This window comes from Nansenia antarctica (assembly GCF_963989245.1).
Source record: "Nansenia antarctica genome assembly, contig: SCAFFOLD_188, whole genome shotgun sequence".
Lineage (NCBI taxonomy): Eukaryota > Metazoa > Chordata > Actinopteri > Argentiniformes > Microstomatidae > Nansenia > Nansenia antarctica.
This window is the reverse complement of record NW_027663321.1, coordinates 133,298-155,797: the sequence shown is the minus strand read 5'-3', so window position 1 is coordinate 155,797 and position 22,500 is coordinate 133,298. Positions and strand designations below refer to the sequence as shown.

Genomic DNA, 22,500 nt, shown 5'->3' with positions numbered 1-22,500 from the left:
GTGTAGCAGCTGGGGGCACAGGCAATATTGTGCGGGTGGAAGGAAGAATGGATTCCACCAAATATCAAGACATTCTAGAGGCTAATGTTTGAAGGTCAGTCCAGAAATTGAAGTTGAAGAGAGGTTGGGTATTCCAGCAAGACAATGACCCGAAGCATACCTCAAAACCAACCATGAAGTACCTCCAGGCTGGGTTTACGTTAACTAGTAATTACCGGTCTTTGTCTGGTTCTAGAACCTTGGACCTTGCGGGACGTATTCTGTCGACTTCCACTGGGAAGGCTGGAGGCTGGGACGTGTGAGAGGGGCTGACAGACTCCAGAGTGGACGAGGGGAAGGCTGGAGGCTGGGACGTGTGAAAGGGGCTGACAGACTCCAGAGTGGACGAGGGGAAGGCTGGAGGCTGGGACGTGTGAAAGGGGCTGACAGACTCCAGAGTGGACGAGGGGAAGGCTGGAGGCTGGGATGTGTGAAAGGGGCTGACAGACTCCAGAGTGGACGAGGGGAAGGCTGGAGGCTGGGACGTGTGAAAGGGGCTGACAGACTCCAGAGTGGACGAGGGGAAGGCTGGAGGCTGGGACGTGTGAAAGGGGCTGACAGACTCCAGAGTGGACGAGGGGAAGGCTGGAGGCTGGGATGTGTGAAAGGGGCTGACAGACTCCAGAGTGGACGAGGGGAAGGTGATCAGGGGATTATGGATGTCGGGACACTGCAGGTCTGGAAGGTTCTCTGTCCGTTCAGTACAGATGAAGGGTCAGTGGTGTTCAGTACAGATGAAGGGTCAGTGGTGTTCAGTACAGGTGAAGGGTTAGTAATGTTCAGTCCTGGTGAAAAGCACCTGGGGGCGTTTTAAGGGTCAGTAATGTTTCATCTATCAGGTTTTGTAATGTAGCGTTCAATGTTCTTGAAAATAAAGTGCGCGGTGAACTCTGACGGCTTGAAATCGACGCCGGCTCCATTCCTTTAGGCTCACGCTTTTCTTCCTGCCAAAATGGCGGTGTAAACAAAACGAGTCACGTGACGTCCGGAGCTCTATAGGCGACACAACAACTAATCACCGCGACAAACACCGATATTATATTTTAATATGATGACCGGAATTTCTCCAGTTTGTCCGGGACATTGAAATCTTCCCAGACACGTTGACCGGCACCAAGGGAAACCCGGCCTCCAGGAAAGACGGATGAAGGTTTTGGACCGGCCATCTCAGTCCCCAGACTTGAATATGATTGACAATCTGTGGAGAGATCTCAAACATGCCGTGCACGCAAGAAGGCCGAAGAATATTTCTGAGCTAGAGGTGTTCTGGCAGGAAGAATGGGGAAAATTCCCAAAACAAGAATTGAAAGACTCTTAACTGGCTACAGAAAGCGTTTGCAAGCTGTTATAGTTATCTGAGGAGGAGTTACTAAGTACTAGCTGACAGGGTTCCCACACTTTTGTACAAGGCCTTTTTCCTTGTTTTGTTATTTTGAAACAGTAAAAAGTAAAAAAAAGTAAAATTATCTTGCTTTAAAATGTGATGAACTGTTTAACTTGGTACCATATAGAGGTTAGGTTTTCTTCTTTTCACTTAGATATTAATTGTAAAAGGCATTTTGACTAGGGGTGCCCACATGCTTGCACCCCACTGTAGTTGTGGTAGGCAATTTTGTTCTTTTGTATGTTGTGTCCCAATGGAAGCAGATTGTCAAGATTTAATAGAACGGGGATTGATCCTTGGGGAACCCCACATGTCATTTTAATTTGGTCAGACACAAAGTTGCCAAAGGAGACATAGTAGCTTCTGTCCTGTAGGTAGGATCTAAACCAGACATAGTAGCTTCTGTCCTGTAGGTAGGATCTAAACCAGACATAGTAGCTTCTGTCCTGTAGGTAGGATCTAAACCAGACATAGTAGCTTCTGTCCTGTAGGTAGGATCTAAACCAGACATAGTAGCTTCTGTCCTGTAGGTAGGATCTAAACCAGACATAGTAGCTTCTGTCCTGTAGGTAGGATCTAAACCAGACATAGTAGCTTCTGTCCTGTAGGTAGGATCTAAACCAGACATAGTAGCTTCTGTCCTGTAGGTAGGATCTAAACCAGACATAGTAGCTTCTGTCCTGTAGGTAGGATCTAAACCAGACATAGTAGCTTCTGTCCTGTAGGTAGGATCTAAACCAGACATAGTAGCTGTTTGCATCTGCCCTCCCCCTTCCCTCCTTCTCCCCCACAGAACATTATATGGAGTTTTCATGGTTTAATAACATAAGTAGACGTCTCATAGAAATACTCTCATCATTTAGGATGCTTTCTAATCTTCAGATCTGTGTGTGTGCGTGTGTGTGTGTGTGTGTGTGTGTGTGTGTGTGTGTGTGTGTGTGTGTGTGTGTGTGTGTGAGTGTGTGTGTGTGTGTGTGTGTGTGTGTGTGTGTGTGTGTGTGTGTGTGTGTGTACAGTACCTGGCTCCGGTCTTCAGGCATCGGTGGTGGTGGTGTGTGTGTGTTGAGCTGGCTCTGTGGCAGTGTGTGTGTTTGTTGTTGATGATGATGATGATGATGATGATGATGATGATGTTGTTGTTGATGATGATGTTGTTGTTGTTGATTGGTTGCCGCCATTTCCGCCATCCTCCTCTCCATCTGCTCCAGACGCTCCAGTATAGACATACGGAACTGGTTATCTGCAGACAGACAGACAGACACACAGACAGACAGGTCAGAACTGGTTATCTACAGACAGACAGACACACAGACAGACAGGTCAGAACTGGTTATCTACAGACAGACAGACACACAGACAGACAGGTCAGAACTGGTTATCTACAGACAGACAGACACACAGACAGACAGGTCAGAACTGGTTATCTACAGACAGACAGACAGACAGGTCAGAACTGGTTATCTACAGACAGACAGACACACAGACAGACAGGTCAGAACTGGTTATCTACAGACAGACAGACAGGTCAGAACTGGTTATCTACAGACAGACAGACACACAGACAGGTCAGAACTGGTTATCTACAGACAGACAGACACACAGACAGACAGGTCAGAACTGGTTATCTACAGACAGACAAACAGACAGACAGACAGGTCAGAACTGGTTATCTACAGACAGACAGACAGACAGGTCAGAACTGGTTATCTACAGACAGACAGACACACAGACAGGTCAGAACTGGTTATCTACAGACAGACAGACACACAGACAGACAGGTCAGAACTGGTTATCTACAGACAGACAAACAGACAGACAGACAGGTCAGAACTGGTTATCTACAGACAGACAGACAGACAGACAGGTCAGAACTGGTTATCTACAGACAGACAGACACACAGACAGGTCAGAACTGGTTATCTACAGACAGACAGACAGACAGACAGACAGGTCAGAACTGGTTATCTACAGACAGACAAACAGACAGACAGACAGGTCAGAACTGGTTATCTACAGACAGACAGACAGACAGGTCAGAACTGGTTATCTACAGACAGACAGACAGACAGGTCAGAACTAGTTATCTACAGACAGACAGACAGACAGGTATTCCATGTCTCAGGACAGTAGTGAAATGCATCTCCTGTCAGCAGTAGAAAACAGAAAACAGCTATTTAACACCTGATTTAGGACCTGCTCTAAACACCTACACACACACACACACACACACACACACACACACACACACACACACACACACACACACACACACACACATTGCAGCTAACCTGTAACTCATTCCAAAGTTCCATTCCTCTCTCTCTCTCTCTCGTTCACACTATCTCTCTCTCTCTCTCTCTCTCTCTCTCTCTCTCTCTCTCTCTCTCTCTCTCTCTCTCTCTCTCTCTCTTCTCTCTCATGGAAAATATCTTGACTGGTCCAGCTTCAATCACTCTGCCACCAAACAATATGCAGTGTGTGAGAGAGAGAGAGAGAGAGAGAGAGAGAGACAGAGTGTAGCTGCAGCCACCCATTTCGTGTGGACAGTTGACAAGGCATCTATATTGGTTAGCATGTTGTCTGCTTGTTGGTGTTTGAATGTTGTTGTTTGTTTATGGTGATTTGTGTGGTGTGGTCTCGTTTGGTCTGCTCTCGCGTGGTTTGGGAAATCACGTGTCAGTTGTCCTTTTCCTTTGCCGTTTCGATAATGGCGGCGGCATTTTGAGACGGAGCGGCTGTTGTTCTGGACTTGCTGCGGCAGGAACAGCTAGCTTCAAAGACCACAGATTCATAGTCAACATTCCCTTTATAGCATGCAGCCAACGAGGTATTTACGTTCTGTGTGTATTTAATTTGTATTGAACTGTGTTGTACATGCAATGTTATGTTGTTATGCTAGCCAAGCTAACCGTGAATGTTTGTTCTCATAGTTTTCACGGTGCTGTTGGAAATGAATAAAACCAATTACATCAGTAGAAGAAAGCCACTTGTGTCATCGTGCTTGGAGGGAGTTACAGTGAAAACTCGGACTGTTTCACCAACCGAGTGGGACCGAAGATGATGCCGACGGCCGACGTCTGTTTCATCAACGTGTATGGGACTGAATGACGGCGAAAAAGACAGATAAGCTCAGCTCGCATTTTACACACAATAAGAAGCAAGAAGACCACACATTTATTAAGAACTTGAACACTAACAAGTGAAGAGTGATCTAAGAAGAGGACGTTAGTAAATGTGCTACCAAGAGACCTTTTAGTGTGTTACTAAAGTATGATTTGAGAAAAGGTATTTACAACAATCAGCCTATAGGGGTCCATATTCGCCATTTTATGTTGAACTTGAACCTAGAAGTGTTTCTAAATTGAACTGCAGCCTATATTGAGTATTTTCAAGGTAGCATTCAAAGTTGAGTTTAATGCCCTTTTTTGCATGTGTTGTGTTTTTGAATTTAACTCTTCTGAAATACTTTATTTGAATCTTTTGATGATATTTGATGGACTTAAACCAACATATATTTACATAAGTGATACATTCTAGAAAGTGCTAAACTTGATAACTGATCACATTGCAAGTAGTGATAGTCTAAGTAGGCCTACAAGTTTATTAATTATATACATTAAGTTTACAAGATGGCGGAGCCAGGAGAGCTTACCAATCAGGCAAGAGACAGTGCTAGGGATAGAGAAGATTCCCAAGAGCAGCCTGAAATTAGTCAAAACGGTGATGCTGCTGAGCAGCCAAGAAGAGGCCAAAGATCCATAACTCTAACAGAGAAGGGTAAAGGAATGCAAGATGAAAAAATTAAAGCGCTTCAACAAAGGTTCAATTACATCTATGGTAAATGGAGATCACACGTTAAATCTTCTAAACAGGCATTGTCACAAGCAACGGAGCCTGTATCTGATGATCTGCTTAACGACATAATTGGTGATGTCAGAAGTCTTTCTGCAGATGTCCAGCGTGTTTATGACGGACTACGGCAAATCTCAACTCCAGACCAAGAAACACGTCAGAGAGTCGATCTGTGCGTCCATATATCCAAGTTCATTGTATGCAGAGCCTCAAGCCGACTGTGTGGAAAGGTATCTGACGGAGAAGAGGAAGATTGGCCTGAAGCAGGTTCTTTATTCGACTGTAGTGTAGGTTCTTTCACTTATGTTTCCAAGGGGACCTCAGTACACTCGAGCGGGTCTACTGAAAAACGACAAGAAGCTGCTGCTGATGCTGCTGCAGGCAAAGCTGTTCTGAAGGTGTTACAAGAACAAGAAAGAGAACAACAGGAAATACAGCGGCTAGAAACAGAAGCTAAGAAGAAGATAGCTGATCAAGAGGCAGCAGCAGTAAGGCGTCGTTTCCAGAGAGAGGAAGAGGAAGCTGATCAAGAGGCAGCAGCAGTAAGGCGTCGTTTCCAGAGAGAGGAAGAGGAAACTAAAATCAGAGCTGAACTGGTAGAGGAACATGCAGTGCTGCAAAGGACTCTGGAAGAAAAACGGAGAAGGGTACAGCGTTTGGAGACAATAAAAGATCTGAATGCAGCACAAGCAAGAATACAAGTTTATGATCAAGTGGAGGACACAGAAGAGAAGTGGAGAGACATCGTACTAGATTGTGAGATGGTAACAGACAAGCAAGTGCCTGCTCCCACAAGTCCTCCGTCTCGGTATATGTCTCCCGCACTACAAGCTGTGACCACCTCCTCAAATGAAAGTACAGCAGAGCTCGTCAAGGTGCTAGCAGACGCAGTGAGTGCCAACAGAATCCCAATTCCTGAACCATCAGTATTCAGTGGGGATCCATTGAGATACAATGACTGGAAACTCTCATTTGAAACGCTGATCGGCCAGAAGAACATCAGGGATAAGGAAAAGATATACTACCTCCGTAGGTATGTAAATGGTGAAGCAAAGACAGCAATTGATGGCTATTTCTTACTTGGCACTGAATCTGCCTATGTGTCTGCATGGGAACTCTTGGAGGAAAGATATGGAAACCCATTTACGATCGCACTAGCATACAGAGACAAGCTCCACGCGTGGCCCAAGATGGGACCTAAGGATAGCTACGAGCTCAGAAGGTTCGCTGATTTTCTCCGCAGTTGTGAGGCAGCTATGAACCACATCAAGGCACTGGAAATCTTGAACGACTGCAATGAAAACAGGAAAATTCTGTCAAAGTTACCGGATTGGTTGACGGCTAGCTGGAACCGGAAGGTTACTGACATAGAAGAACAGAGCAACCAATTCCCCTCCTTCAGCCAGTTTGTCGCATTTCTCACTAGAGAGGCAAAAATCGCCTGTAACCCTATCACATCTCTACAATCACTCAAACAAGGCGAAGCTGAACAACCAAGAGTCCAAAGAAATCAAAACGCTGAAGCAAAGGCACTGACCACAAGTTCCAATGAAACAGCAGTTATGACATGCATGTTCTGCAATAAGACTGGACATACTTTGCACAAATGCAGAAAGTTCATGGAGAAGGAAGTTCCAGAGAGAACCACATTTGTTCAATTGAACAGGCTATGCTTTGGTTGTCTCAAGTATGGCCACCTCTCAAAGAGCTGCGACAGTAGGAGTGTGTGTGACATGTGCCACAAGCGGCACCCTACTTGCCTGCACGAGGATAGAGCCAAAGATGATCAAAGACAACCACAAGAGCCAAGTCCAAGTCAAGAAAGACCTCACTCATCACAACACAATGAAACAACCACAACTGCTACTTCACATAGAGCGATACTGGGCGAGGCTGGCACACATACCTCTGCAACAATCCCTGTCTGGCTCTCATCTGCGACCCAACCAGCACAAGAAGTCCTTGTATATGCGCTATTGGATTCCCAAAGTGACTCAACCTTTATTCTAAGTGATGTAGCTGAAGTTCTAGAAGCCAACAAAGAGCAAGTCAAGCTCAAGCTCTCTACGATGACCTCAACCACAATGGTAAACTCTCAAAGAGTAAACAACCTACAGGTCCGAGGCTTTTACTCTGATACGAAGATCTCCTTACCACCGGCCTACACGCGTGAGTTTATTCCAGCCAACAGAACTCACATACCAACAGACGAAATAGCTAAAACGTGGTCCCATCTAGAACACCTTCAAGAAGAGATTGCACCTCTACAAGACTGTGAAGTAGGTCTGCTCATTGGGTACAACTGCTCGCAAGCTCTTCTTCCAAGGGAAGTTGTGTCTGGAAAAGAAGATCAGCCCTACGCACAGCGTACAGACCTTGGATGGAGTATTGTTGGATGTGGGAATCCCTGTGTAGACTACGGAGATGCCATCGGAAACAGTCATCACATAGTAGTGAAACAAGTGACACCAGATGTGGAGTCTTCTATCAATCTCCGAACTGAAGTACATTATGTAAGCCGAATCAAAGTGAAAGAAGTGACTCCCTCAGACATCACAAAGGTCCTTGAATCAGACTTTTCAGAAAGAACCAGAGAAGACAATCCCGTCTCACAAGAAGACCTCAAATTCCTGACAAACCTGAGCGAAAACATCAGACAAAAAGACAATGGTCACTACGAGATGCCATTACCGTTCAAAGAGAGAGAGACACACACACACACACACACAGAGAGAGACACACACACAGAGAGACACACACAGAGAGACACAGAGACACACACAGAAAGAAAGAGAGAGAGAGACACACACAGAGAGACACACAGAGAGACACACACAGAAAGAAAGAGAGAGACACACAGAGACACAGAGAGAGAGAGAGAGAGAGAGACACACAGAGAGAGAGAGAGACACACGCGAAGAGGTCTACTCGATAGAGAAAGCAAGGTGGGAGAAGTCAAAGAAGATGACCCTGAGCTTCGCCATGCTCTTGTGTGTAACACTAAGGCAAAGGAAGATACATCTTTATTAGACCGCCTACAGAAGTTTTCTTTAAGTTTTCAGAAGTTTTAGCAGATTATAGAAATCCCACATAAGGTGTATGTGATTTGGTGGGAGTGTAGCTGCAGCCACCCATTTCGTGTGGACAGTTGACAAGGCATCTATATTGGTTAGCATGTTGTCTGCTTGTTGGTGTTTGAATGTTGTTGTTTGTTTATGGTGATTTGTGTGGTGTGGTCTCGTTTGGTCTGCTCTCGCGTGGTTTGGGAAATCACGTGTCAGTTGTCCTTTTCCTTTGCCGTTTCGATAATGGCGGCGGCATTTTGAGACGAAGCGGCTGTTGTTCTGGACTTGCTGCGGCAGGAACAGCTAGCTTCACCAAGACCACAGATTCATAGTCAACATTCCCTTTATAGCATGCAGCCAACGAGGTATTTACGTTCTGTGTGTATTTAATTTGTATTGAACTGTGTTGTACATGCGATGTTATGTTGTTATGCTAGCCAAGCTAACCGTGAATGTTTGTTCTCATAGTTTTCACGGTGCTGTTGGAAATGAATAAAACCAATTACATCAGTAGAAGAAAGCCACTTGTGTCATCGTGCTTGGAGGGAGTTACAGTGAAAACTCGGACTGTTTCACCAACCGAGTGGGACCGAAGATGATGCCGACGGCCGACGTCTGTTTCATCAACGTGTATGGGACTGAATGACGGCGAAAAAGACAGATAAGCTCAGCTCGCATTTTACACACAATAAGAAGCAAGAAGACCACACATTTATTAAGAACTTGAACACTAACAAGTGAAGAGTGATCTAAGAAGAGGACGTTAGTAAATGTGCTACCAAGAGACCTTTTAGTGTGTTACTAAAGTATGATTTGAGAAAAGGTATTTACAACAATCAGCCTATAGGGGTCCATATTCGCCATTTTATGTTGAACTTGAACCTAGAAGTGTTTCTAAATTGAACTGCAGCCTATATTGAGTATTTTCAAGGTAGCATTCAAAGTTGAGTTTAATGCCCTTTTTTGCATGTGTTGTGTTTTTGAATTTAACTCTTCTGAAATACTTTATTTGAATCTTTTGATGATATTTGATGGACTTAAACCAACATATATTTACATAAGTGATACATTCTAGAAAGTGCTAAACTTGATAACTGATCACATTGCAAGTAGTGATAGTCTAAGTAGGCCTACAAGTTTATTAATTATATACATTAAGTTTACAAGATGGCGGAGCCAGGAGAGCTTACCAATCAGGCAAGAGACAGTGCTAGGGATAGAGAAGATTCCCAAGAGCAGCCTGAAATTAGTCAAAACGGTGATGCTGCTGAGCAGCCAAGAAGAGGCCAAAGATCCATAACTCTAACAGAGAAGGGTAAAGGAATGCAAGATGAAAAAATTAAAGCGCTTCAACAAAGGTTCAATTACATCTATGGTAAATGGAGATCACACGTTAAATCTTCTAAACAGGCATTGTCACAAGCAACGGAGCCTGTATCTGATGATCTGCTTAACGACATAATTGGTGATGTCAGAAGTCTTTCTGCAGATGTCCAGCGTGTTTATGACGGACTACGGCAAATCTCAACTCCAGACCAAGAAACACGTCAGAGAGTCGATCTGTGCGTCCATATATCCAAGTTCATTGTATGCAGAGCCTCAAGCCGACTGTGTGGAAAGGTATCTGACGGAGAAGAGGAAGATTGGCCTGAAGCAGGTTCTTTATTCGACTGTAGTGTAGGTTCTTTCACTTATGTTTCCAAGGGGACCTCAGTACACTCGAGCGGGTCTACTGAAAAACGACAAGAAGCTGCTGCTGATGCTGCTGCAGGCAAAGCTGTTCTGAAGGTGTTACAAGAACAAGAAAGAGAACAACAGGAAATACAGCGGCTAGAAACAGAAGCTAAGAAGAAGATAGCTGATCAAGAGGCAGCAGCAGTAAGGCGTCGTTTCCAGAGAGAGGAAGAGGAAGCTGATCAAGAGGCAGCAGCAGTAAGGCGTCGTTTCCAGAGAGAGGAAGAGGAAACTAAAATCAGAGCTGAACTGGTAGAGGAACATGCAGTGCTGCAAAGGACTCTGGAAGAAAAACGGAGAAGGGTACAGCGTTTGGAGACAATAAAAGATCTGAATGCAGCACAAGCAAGAATACAAGTTTATGATCAAGTGGAGGACACAGAAGAGAAGTGGAGAGACATCGTACTAGATTGTGAGATGGTAACAGACAAGCAAGTGCCTGCTCCCACAAGTCCTCCGTCTCGGTATATGTCTCCCGCACTACAAGCTGTGACCACCTCCTCAAATGAAAGTACAGCAGAGCTCGTCAAGGTGCTAGCAGACGCAGTGAGTGCCAACAGAATCCCAATTCCTGAACCATCAGTATTCAGTGGGGATCCATTGAGATACAATGACTGGAAACTCTCATTTGAAACGCTGATCGGCCAGAAGAACATCAGGGATAAGGAAAAGATATACTACCTCCGTAGGTATGTAAATGGTGAAGCAAAGACAGCAATTGATGGCTATTTCTTACTTGGCACTGAATCTGCCTATGTGTCTGCATGGGAACTCTTGGAGGAAAGATATGGAAACCCATTTACGATCGCACTAGCATACAGAGACAAGCTCCACGCGTGGCCCAAGATGGGACCTAAGGATAGCTACGAGCTCAGAAGGTTCGCTGATTTTCTCCGCAGTTGTGAGGCAGCTATGAACCACATCAAGGCACTGGAAATCTTGAACGACTGCAATGAAAACAGGAAAATTCTGTCAAAGTTACCGGATTGGTTGACGGCTAGCTGGAACCGGAAGGTTACTGACATAGAAGAACAGAGCAACCAATTCCCCTCCTTCAGCCAGTTTGTCGCATTTCTCACTAGAGAGGCAAAAATCGCCTGTAACCCTATCACATCTCTACAATCACTCAAACAAGGCGAAGCTGAACAACCAAGAGTCCAAAGAAATCAAAACGCTGAAGCAAAGGCACTGACCACAAGTTCCAATGAAACAGCAGTTATGACATGCATGTTCTGCAATAAGACTGGACATACTTTGCACAAATGCAGAAAGTTCATGGAGAAGGAAGTTCCAGAGAGAACCACATTTGTTCAATTGAACAGGCTATGCTTTGGTTGTCTCAAGTATGGCCACCTCTCAAAGAGCTGCGACAGTAGGAGTGTGTGTGACATGTGCCACAAGCGGCACCCTACTTGCCTGCACGAGGATAGAGCCAAAGATGATCAAAGACAACCACAAGAGCCAAGTCCAAGTCAAGAAAGACCTCACTCATCACAACACAATGAAACAACCACAACTGCTACTTCACATAGAGCGATACTGGGCGAGGCTGGCACACATACCTCTGCAACAATCCCTGTCTGGCTCTCATCTGCGACCCAACCAGCACAAGAAGTCCTTGTATATGCGCTATTGGATTCCCAAAGTGACTCAACCTTTATTCTAAGTGATGTAGCTGAAGTTCTAGAAGCCAACAAAGAGCAAGTCAAGCTCAAGCTCTCTACGATGACCTCAACCACAATGGTAAACTCTCAAAGAGTAAACAACCTACAGGTCCGAGGCTTTTACTCTGATACGAAGATCTCCTTACCACCGGCCTACACGCGTGAGTTTATTCCAGCCAACAGAACTCACATACCAACAGACGAAATAGCTAAAACGTGGTCCCATCTAGAACACCTTCAAGAAGAGATTGCACCTCTACAAGACTGTGAAGTAGGTCTGCTCATTGGGTACAACTGCTCGCAAGCTCTTCTTCCAAGGGAAGTTGTGTCTGGAAAAGAAGATCAGCCCTACGCACAGCGTACAGACCTTGGATGGAGTATTGTTGGATGTGGGAATCCCTGTGTAGACTACGGAGATGCCATCGGAAACAGTCATCACATAGTAGTGAAACAAGTGACACCAGATGTGGAGTCTTCTATCAATCTCCGAACTGAAGTACATTATGTAAGCCGAATCAAAGTGAAAGAAGTGACTCCCTCAGACATCACAAAGGTCCTTGAATCAGACTTTTCAGAAAGAACCAGAGAAGACAATCCCGTCTCACAAGACCTCAAATTCCTGACAAACCTGAGCGAAAACATCAGACAAAAAGACAATGGTCACTACGAGATGCCATTACCGTTCAAAGAGAGAGAGACACACACACACACACACACAGAGAGAGACACACACACAGAGAGACACACACAGAGAGACACAGAGACACACACAGAAAGAAAGAGAGAGAGAGACACACACAGAGAGACACACAGAGAGACACACACAGAAAGAAAGAGAGAGACACACAGAGACACAGAGAGAGAGAGAGAGACACACAGAGAGAGAGAGAGACACACGCGAAGAGGTCTACTCGATAGAGAAAGCAAGGTGGGAGAAGTCAAAGAAGATGACCCTGAGCTTCGCCATGCTCTTGTGTGTAACACTAAGGCAAAGGAAGATACATCTTTATTAGACCGCCTACAGAAGTTTTCTTTAAGTTTTCAGAAGTTTTAGCAGATTATAGAAATCCCACATAAGGTGTATGTGATTTGGTGGGAGTGTAGCTGCAGCCACCCATTTCGTGTGGACAGTTGACAAGGCATCTATATTGGTTAGCATGTTGTCTGCTTGTTGGTGTTTGAATGTTGTTGTTTGTTTATGGTGATTTGTGTGGTGTGGTCTCGTTTGGTCTGCTCTCGCGTGGTTTGGGAAATCACGTGTCAGTTGTCCTTTTCCTTTGCCGTTTCGATAATGGCGGCGGCATTTTGAGACGAAGCGGCTGTTGTTCTGGACTTGCTGCGGCAGGAACAGCTAGCTTCACCAAGACCACAGATTCATAGTCAACATTCCCTTTATAGCATGCAGCCAACGAGGTATTTACGTTCTGTGTGTATTTAATTTGTATTGAACTGTGTTGTACATGCGATGTTATGTTGTTATGCTAGCCAAGCTAACCGTGAATGTTTGTTCTCATAGTTTTCACGGTGCTGTTGGAAATGAATAAAACCAATTACATCAGTAGAAGAAAGCCACTTGTGTCATCGTGCTTGGAGGGAGTTACACAGAGAGAGAGACATAGAGAGAGAGAGAGAGACAGAGAGAGAGAGAGACAGAGAGACAGAGAGAGACAGAGAGAGAGAGAGACAGAGACAGAGAGAGACAGAGAGAGAGAGAGACAGAGAGAGAGAGACAGAGACAGAGAGAGAGACAGAGAGAGAGAGAGAGAGAGAGAGAGAGAGAGAGAGAGAGAGAGGGTAGTGGGGGACTCCCTCCCACACGATGGTCATGGAATCTCCCCAGAGCGGGGGACATTCAGAGTGTGTGTGTGTGTGTGTGTGTGTGTGTGTGTGTCCAGACCTGCTGAGGTTGAAGGTTGTTAGTGGAGGGCATATTTCAGATGGTAGACTGGTGATGTGTGTGTGTGTGTGTGTGTGTGTGTGTGTGTGTGTGTGTGTGTGTGAGAGAGAGAGAGAGAGAGAGAGAGAGAGAGAGAGAGAGAGAGAGCGAGATAGAGTGTATAATAATATAATACAATTATAATTACAGTTTTTTACGGTCGCTAAGTCACAGTGTTCAATACTGAAGCCACAGTTTCACAACTCTTCATACAGTCTGCATTACTAACACGCATGTTGGCCAATCACTTCATTCATGTCTCAAAAGAAGCTCGTTCAACCACACACTGGCAACAATGTTCACTCAGAAACATACACATCATAACACTCTGAGCTACAAAACACTAACAACAGGGAGCATTACATAGTTTGAATCATTTTCACAAGAATTAATATTTCATTATAAGAATGGTTTGATTCATAGTAATCATAGACAGAATAGTTGACTGTAAAACTGTAAATTTGCTTCTATCAATTTGCTTCTTTCCTTAAGTGTTTAAGTATCTTTGCAGAAAGTAAGTTACGGTATTTACTTCAAAGTACACTACATTTACTTGTGTAAATGAAAAGTGGAAAATAAGTGGAAGATGCAAAGCTGAAACAAAAAAGAAAAACTGAAATTCCAGGGCTACAATACAACAGCAATCACACCAAAACGTTCTCACTCCTGAGGGTTTTGGTCCACCCTCTGGTCTGCATCTGGTCACATCTCATGTCTTCCCTGGCAATGCATCTAGTCTATTCCATTTCATTGTACATATTCTGCTAATATTTTCTAGACATTTCAATATGATTACTGCAAATAGTGAAAATACCACCGCTCATCCCTTATCAGACTTTGCTGAGGTGCTGGAACTGAAGAGTATCAATAGAGTGCAAAATAACAGCATCTGCACACTCAAACACTGTGCAAAAAAACTGTTTATTGCGAGCTTTCTGTCATATATGATAGGAATATGAATTACTGCAAAATATGCACCAAATCATTCTGTTTTGAACATGTTCTTCACAGTTTTGAACACAGAGTGTTAACAGTGGAAAAATGTGTTGCAAATACAGTGTTTTGCAGGTGAAAAGTGTATGAAAGCAGCAATGCACAGATCACAGAGTAAGAGTCACAGTTTGGTCCACATGGACTTCTGCTCTGTGACTGTATGAAGAGTTGTGACTGTATGAAGAGTTGTGACTGTGTGACTGTATGAAGAGTTGTGTCTGTATGAAGAGTTGTGTCTGTGTGACTGTATGAAGAGTTGTGACTGTATGAAGAGTTGTGACTGTATGACTGTATGAAGAGTTGTGACTGTATGACTGTATGAAGAGTTGTGACTGTGTGAAGAGTTGTGTCTGTATGACTGTATGAAGAGTTGTGACTGTGTGACTGTATGAAGGGTTGTGACTGTGTGACTGTATGAAGAGTTGTGACTGTATGAAGAGTTGTGTCTGTGTGACTGTATGACGAGTTGTGACTGTATGAAGAGTTGTGACTGTATGACTGTATGAAGAGTTGTGTCTGTATGACTGTATGAAGAGTTGTGACTGTATGAAGAGTTGTGACTGTATGACTGTATGAAGAGTTGTGACTGTATGAAGAGTTGTGTCTGTATGACTGTATGAAGAGTTGTGACTGTATGAAGAGTTGTGTCTGTATGACTGTATGAAGAGTTGTGACTGTATGAAGAGTTGTGTCTGTGTGACTGTATGAAGAGTTGTGACTGTATGACTGTATGAAGAGTTGTGACTGTATGAAGAGTTGTGTCTGTATGACTGTATGAAGAGTTGTGACTGTATGAAGAGTTGTGTCTGTATGACTGTATGAAGAGTTGTGTCTGTGTGACTGTATGAAGAGTTGTGACTGTGTGACTGTATGAAGAGTTGTGACTGTATGAAGAGTTGTGTCTGTATGACTGTATGAAGAGTTGTGACTGTATGAAGAGTTGTGACTGTATGAAGAGTTGTGACTGTATGACTGTATGAAGAGTTGTGACTGTATGAAGAGTTGTGTCTGTATGACTGTATGAAGAGTTGTGTCTGTGTGACTGTATGAAGAGTTGTGTCTGTATGACTGTATGAAGAGTTGTGACTGTGTGACTGTATGAAGAGTTGTGACTGTATGAAGAGTTGTGTCTGTATGACTGTATGAAGAGTTGTGACTGTATGAAGAGTTGTGACTGTATGACTGTATGAAGAGTTGTGACTGTATGAAGAGTTGTGACTGTATGACTGTATGAAGAGTTGTGACTGTATGAAGAGTTGTGTCTGTATGAAGAGTTGTGACTGTGTGAAGAGGTGTGACTGTATGAAGAGTTGTGTCTGTATGAAGAGTTGTGACTGTGTGACTGTATGAAGAGTTGTGACTGTGTGACTGTATGAAGAGTTGTGTCTGTGTGACTGTGTGAAGAGTTGTGTCTGTGTGTCTGTATGAAGAGTTGTGTCTGTGTGACTGTATGAAGAGTTGTGACTGTATGAAGAGTTGTGACTGTATGAAGAGTTGTGTCTGTGTGACTGTATGAAGAGTTGTGTCTGTGTGAAGAGTTGTGACTGTATGAAGAGTTGTGTCTGTGTGAAGAGTTGTGACTGTATGAAGAGTTGTGTCTGTGTGACTGTATGAAGAGTTGTGACTGTGTGAAGAGTTGTGACTGTATGAAGAGTTGTGACTGTGTGAAGAGTTGTGACTGTGTGAAGAGTTGTGTCTGTGTGAAGAGTTGTGTCTGTGTGACTGTATGAAGAGTTGTGTCTGTATGACTGTATGAAGAGTTGTGTCTGTGTGAAGAGTTGTGTCTGTATGAAGAGTTGTGACTGTATGACTGTATGAAGAGTTGTGTCTGTGTGACTGTATGAAGAGTTGTGTCTGTGTGACTGTGTGAAGAGTTGTGTCTGTGTGTCTGTATGAAGAGTTGTGTCTGTGTGACTGTATGAAGAGTTGTGACTGTATGAAGAGTTGTGACTGTATGAAGAGTTGTGTCTGTGTGACTGTATGAAGAGTTGTGTCTGTGTGAAAAGTTGTGACTGTATGAAGAGTTGTGTCTGTGTGACTGTGTGAAGAGTTGTGACTGTATGAAGAGTTGTGACTGTGTGAAGAGTTGTGTCTGTGTGAAGAGTTGTGTCTGTGTGACTGTATGAAGAGTTGTGACTGTGTGACTGTGTGAAGAGTTGTGACTGTATGAAGAGTTGTGTCTGTATGACTGTATGAAGAGTTGTGTCTGTATGAAGAGTTGTGTCTGTGTGACTGTATGAAGAGTTGTGACTGTATGAAGAGTTGTGTCTGTGTGACTGTATGAAGAGTTGTGACTGTATGAAGAGGTGTGACTGTATGAAGAGTTGTGACTGTATGAAGTACTGAACACTGCGACTTAGCGACCGTAAAAAAACTGTAAATGTTCTTGAATGAGGTAGGTACTTATGGGATAGACTAGTGATGTCATAGTGATGTCACGGTTGTCATAGTGATGTAATGGTTGTCATAGTGATGTCACGGTTGTCATAGTGATGTCACGGTTGTCATAGTGATGTAATGGTTGTCATAGTGATGTCACGGTTGTCATAGTGATGTCACGGTTGTCATAGTGATGTAATGGTTGTCATAGTGATGTCAGGGTTGTCATAGTGATGTCACGGTTGTCAGAGAAGCAGCAGTTGATACAATAGGTAACATCTCGATGAACACACACACGCAGACACACACACACACCTTCAGACGTCACACACACACACCTTCAGACGTCACACACACACACACACACACACACACACACACACCTTCAGACGTCACACACGCACACCTTCAGACGTCACACACACACACACACACACACACACACACACACACACCTTCAGACGTCACACACGCACACTGAAGTCAAGTCACACACACTGTACTGTAATCCTCCTTCCTCTTCAACACACACACACACACACACACACACACACACACACACACACACACACTGAAGTCAAGTCACACACACACACACACACACACACACACACACACACACTGAAGTCAAGTCACACACACCCCATGCCTACCTACAACATCTTCATCTTTGTCCTTGTCCATCTTCTCCCATCTGTCTGTCTGTCTGTCTGTCTGTCTGTCTGTCTGTCTGCCTGTCTGTCTGTCTGTCTGTCTGTCTGTCTGTCTGTCTGCCTGTCTGTCTGTCTGTCTGCCTGCCTGTCTGTCTCTCTGTCTGTCTGTCTGTCTGTCTGTCTGTCTGTCTGCCTGTCTGTCTGTCTGTCTGTCTGTCTGTCTGTCTGCCTGTCTGTCTGTCTGTCTGTCTGTCTGTCTGTCTGTCTCTCTGCCTGTCTGTCTACATGTATGTCTGTCTGTCTGTCTGTCTGTCTGTCTGTCTGTCTCTCTGCCTGTCTGTCTCACTGTCTCTCTGCCTGTCTGTCTGTCTGTCTGTCCGATTGTCTGCCTGTCTGTCTGTCTCTCTGTCTGTTTCTCTGTCTACCTGTCTGTCTGTCTGTCTGTCTCTCTGCCTGTCTGTCTGTCTCTCTGCCTGTCTGTCTGTCTGACTGTCTGTCTCTCTGCCTGTCTGTCTGTCTCTCTGCCTGTCTGTCTGTCTCTCTCTCTGCCTGTCTGTCTGTCTGTCTGTCTCTCTGCCTGTCTGTCTGTCTGACTGTCTGTCTCTCTGCCTGTCTGTCTGTCTGTCTCTCTGCCTGTCTGTCTGTCTCTCTCTCTGTCTGTCTGTCTGTCTCTCTGTCTGTCTCTCTGTCTCTCTGCCTCACTGTCTGCAACAGCACTCTAACTGGACACACGCACTCTCCCTCTCTCTCTCTCTCTCTTTCCCTCTCACTCTCTCTCCTTCCCTCCCTCTCTCTCTCTCTCTTTCCCTCTCTCTCAATTCTTGGCAGCTGCCCTTAGATCCCTCCCCTTGGGAGGGAGAGGGGGAGGTGGAGGCAGGGGGGAAGAGAGGAGGGAGGAGAGGGGGAGGAGAAGGGAGGGGGAAGAGAGGGGGAGGAGGAGGGAGGGGGAGGAGGGAGTAGAGGGGGAGAAGGAGGGAGGGAGGGGGGAGGAGAAGGGAGGGGGAAAGCGAGGGGGAGGAGGGAGTAGAGCCGGAGGAGGAGGGAGGGGGAGGAGGGAGGGGGAGGAGGGAGTAGAGGGGGAGAAGGAGGGAGGGAGGGGGGAGAAGGAGGGAGGGGGGAGGAGAGGAGGAGGAGGAGGGAGGAGAGGAGGAGGAGGAGGGAGGAGAGGAGGAGGGAGGGCAGATGCAAACAGCAAACAAGTACAAAGGGGTAGACGGGGGAGGAGGGAGGTTCCCCTAACCCTCCCTCCCTCCCTCCCCCTCTTTCTCAGGGGTTTAAATAGCCCCGGTCCGAAATAGTAACTGGCTGACACACATCGTACACACACACACACACACACACACACACACACACACTCACACACACACACACACACACACACACACACTCACACTCTCACACACACACTCTCACACACTCACTCACACACTCACACACACACACACACACACACACAGAGGTCAGGTTTGGTCTCTGCTCCTGTTACTAAGACTTTAGAACTACCGTAGTCAATGGAGTGAGTGTGTGTGTGTGTGTGTGTGTGTGTGTGAGTGTGTGTGAATGTGTGTGTGTATGTGTGTGTGTTTGTGTGTGAGTGTGTGTGTGTGTGTGCGTGGGGGGGGGGGGGGGGTGTTGACAGTGGAAAACAGCTCCATCCCATCAATCACTAGACAGTTTTTGGAGGGTGATTAGGGGAGAGGGAGGGGGGGATGTAGGGTGGAGTAGGGGAGGTGGGGGGAGGAGAGGGAGGGGGGATGTAGGGAGGTGTAGGGGAGGTGGGGGGAGGAGAGGGAGGGGGGATGTAGGGAGGTGTAGGGGAGGTGGGGGGGAGGAGAGGGAGGGGGGATGTAGGGAGGTGTAGGGGAGGTGGGGGGAGGAGAGGGAGGGGGGGATGTAGGGAGGTGTAGGGGAGGTGGGGGGGAGGAGAGGGAGGGGGGATGTAGGGAGGTGTAGGGGAGGTGGGGGGGAGGAGAGGGAGGGGGGGATGTAGGGAGGTGTAGGGGAGGTGGGGGGGAGGAGAGGGAGGGGGGATGTAGGGAGGTGTAGGGGAGGTGGGGGGGAGGAGAGGGAGGGGGGATGTAGGGTGGTGTAGGGGAGGTGGGGGAGGAGAGGGAGGGGGGGATGTAGGGTGGTGTAGGGGAGGTGGGGGGAGGAGAGGGAGGGGGGATGTAGGGAGGTGTAGGGGAGGTGGGGGGAGGAGAGGGAGGGGGGATGTAGGGAGGTGTAGGGGAGGTGGGGGAGGAGAGGGAGGGGGGATGTAGGGAGGTGTAGGGGAGGTGGGGGGAGGAGAGGGAGGGGGGATGTAGGGGAGGTGTAGGGGAGGTGGGGGGAGGAGAGGGAGGGGGGATGTAGGGAGGTGTAGGGGAGGTGGGGGGAGGAGAGGGAGGGGGGATGTAGGGAGGTGTAGGGGAGGTGGGGGGAGGAGAGGGAGGGGGGATGTAGGGAGGTGTAGGGGAGGTGGGGGAGGAGAGGGAGGGGGGATGTAGGGAGGTGTAGGGGAGGTGGGGGGGAGGAGAGGGAGGGGGGGATGTAGGGAGGTGTAGGGGAGGTGGGGGGGAGGAGAGGGAGGGGGGATGTAGGGGAGGTGTAGGGGAGGAGAGAGGGAGGGGGGGATGTAGGGAGGTGTAGGGGAGGTGGGGGAGGAGAGGGAGGGGGGGATGTAGGGTGGTGTAGGGGAGGTGGGGGGGAGGAGAGGGAGGGGGGATGTAGGGTGGTGTAGGGGAGGTGGGGGGAGGAGAGGGAGGGGGGGATGTAGGGAGGTGTAGGGGAGGTGGGGGGAGGAGAGGGAGGGGGGATGTAGGGAGGTGTAGGGGAGGTGGGGGGAGGAGAGGGAGGGGGGATGTAGGGAGGTGTAGGGGAGGTGGGGGGGGGGAGAGGGAGGGGGGATGTAGGGAGGTGTAGGGGAGGTGGGGGGAGGAGAGGGAGGGGGGGATGTAGGGAGGTGTAGGGGAGGTGGGGGAGGAGAGGGAGGGGGGGATGTAGGGAGGTGTAGGGGAGGTGGGGGGGAGGAGAGGGAGGGGGGATGTAGGGGAGGTGTAGGGGAGGTGGGGGAGGAGAGGGAGGGGGGATGTAGGGGAGGTGTAGGGGAGGTGGGGGAGGAGAGGGAGGGGGGATGTAGGGAGGTGTAGGGGAGGTGGGGGGAGGAGAGGGAGGGGGGGATGTAGGGAGGTGTAGGGGAGGTGGGGGAGGAGAGGGAGGGGGGATGTAGGGAGGTGTAGGGGAGGTGGGGGAGGAGAGGGAGGGGGGGATGTAGGGAGGTGTAGGGGAGGTGGGGGGGAGGAGAGGGAGGGGGGGATGTAGGGAGGTGTAGGGGAGGTGGGGGGGAGGAGAGGGAGGGGGGATGTAGGGAGGTGTAGGGGAGGTGGGGGGAGGAGAGGGAGGGGGGATGTAGGGAGGTGTAGGGGAGGTGGGGGGGAGGAGAGGGAGGGGGGATGTAGGGAGGTGTAGGGGAGGTGGGGGGGAGGAGAGGGAGGGGGGGATGTAGGGGGATGTAGGGGAGGTGGGGGGGAGGAGAGGGAGGGGGGATGTAGGGTGGTGTAGGGGAGGTGGGGGGAGGAGAGGGAGGGGGGATGTAGGGAGGTGTAGGGGAGGTGGGGGGGAGGAGAGGGAGGGGGGGATGTAGGGGGATGTAGGGGAGGTGGGGGGGAGGAGAGGGAGGGGGGATGTAGGGTGGTGTAGGGGAGGTGGGGGGAGGAGAGGGAGGGGGGGATGTAGGGAGGTGTAGGGGAGGTGGGGGGGAGGAGAGGGAGGGGGGATGTAGGGGGATGTAGGGGAGGTGGGGGGGAGGAGAGGGAGGGGGGGATGTAGGGGGATGTAGGGGAGGTGGGGGGGAGGAGAGGGAGGGGGGGATGTAGGGGAGGTGGGGGGGACACACACACTTTTATTGCATGGATCAGACTACTATACTCATCTCCTAAGGCATCATGGATCAGACTACTATACTCATCTCCTAAGGCATCGGTAGTTAGAACAGGAAACGCTCCACATTTGTCTCATTGTGGAGAGGGCCACGCCAGGGGTGCCCACTGAGCCCACTACTATTCTCCTTCGCCGTCGAACCTCTGTCTATCATGTTAAAATCTTCTCCAATAATAAATGGAATTTCTAGATGGGGGAAGGAACACAAGGTGGCGCTATATGCAGACGACTTACTGTTGTATGTATCCGACCCGTGCAATGCATTTCCCATATAGTTCAGATGCTGCATAGATTTGGTAGCTTTTCGGGATACAAGATCAACCTCACTAAGAGCGAATGTTTTCCAGTGAACAACCTAGCTCTCCATTTGTCTAAATCTGGCTTCAAGTATTTGGGAATTAATATTACACGGTCCTTCTCTAAACTCGTTAATAAATTAAAAGATGATTTACAGAAATGGAGGTCCGTTAATTTATCACCGGCAGGGAAGATCAGCTGTGTTCAGATGAACATTCTACGATCTAACGTTCTAAGATGAACCTTCTACGTTCTAAAGTTCTACGTTCTAATGTTCTACGTTCTAATGTTCTACCCCGATTCCTCTTTCAATGTCTCCCTATATTTCTCCCAAAGTCCTTCTTCTTGTCCATTGATACGTCCATATCACCTTTCATCTGGGGGGGTTAAGTCCCGACAATACAGAGAAGACTTCTACAGCGATATCGGTCCCAGGGAGGACTGGGCCTACCAAATGTGCTTTATTACCACTGGGCTCCAATATTCAGAAAATCATATACTGGGTCCATTCACCACTGTACCCGATGACTCCTGGACTGGGCTCTGACGAGAGTTAACTAGGCGTAATCCAAGTCCTCGAATTCAC

General features: G+C 47.3%; 1 protein-coding gene across 1 annotated transcript in view; it reads right to left on the bottom strand.

Moving 5' to 3' along the window:
* camta2 (calmodulin binding transcription activator 2) overlaps positions 1-22,500 on the bottom strand; it is a gene marked incomplete at its 3' end in the record, with an annotated part of 86,262 nt that overhangs the window by 14,942 nt on the left and 48,820 nt on the right. The window contains exon 14 of the mRNA XM_080550867.1: positions 2,443-2,663. Coding sequence (XP_080406993.1) covers positions 2,443-2,663 — 221 coding nt within the window. The remainder of the gene's footprint in view (positions 1-2,442; positions 2,664-22,500) is intronic.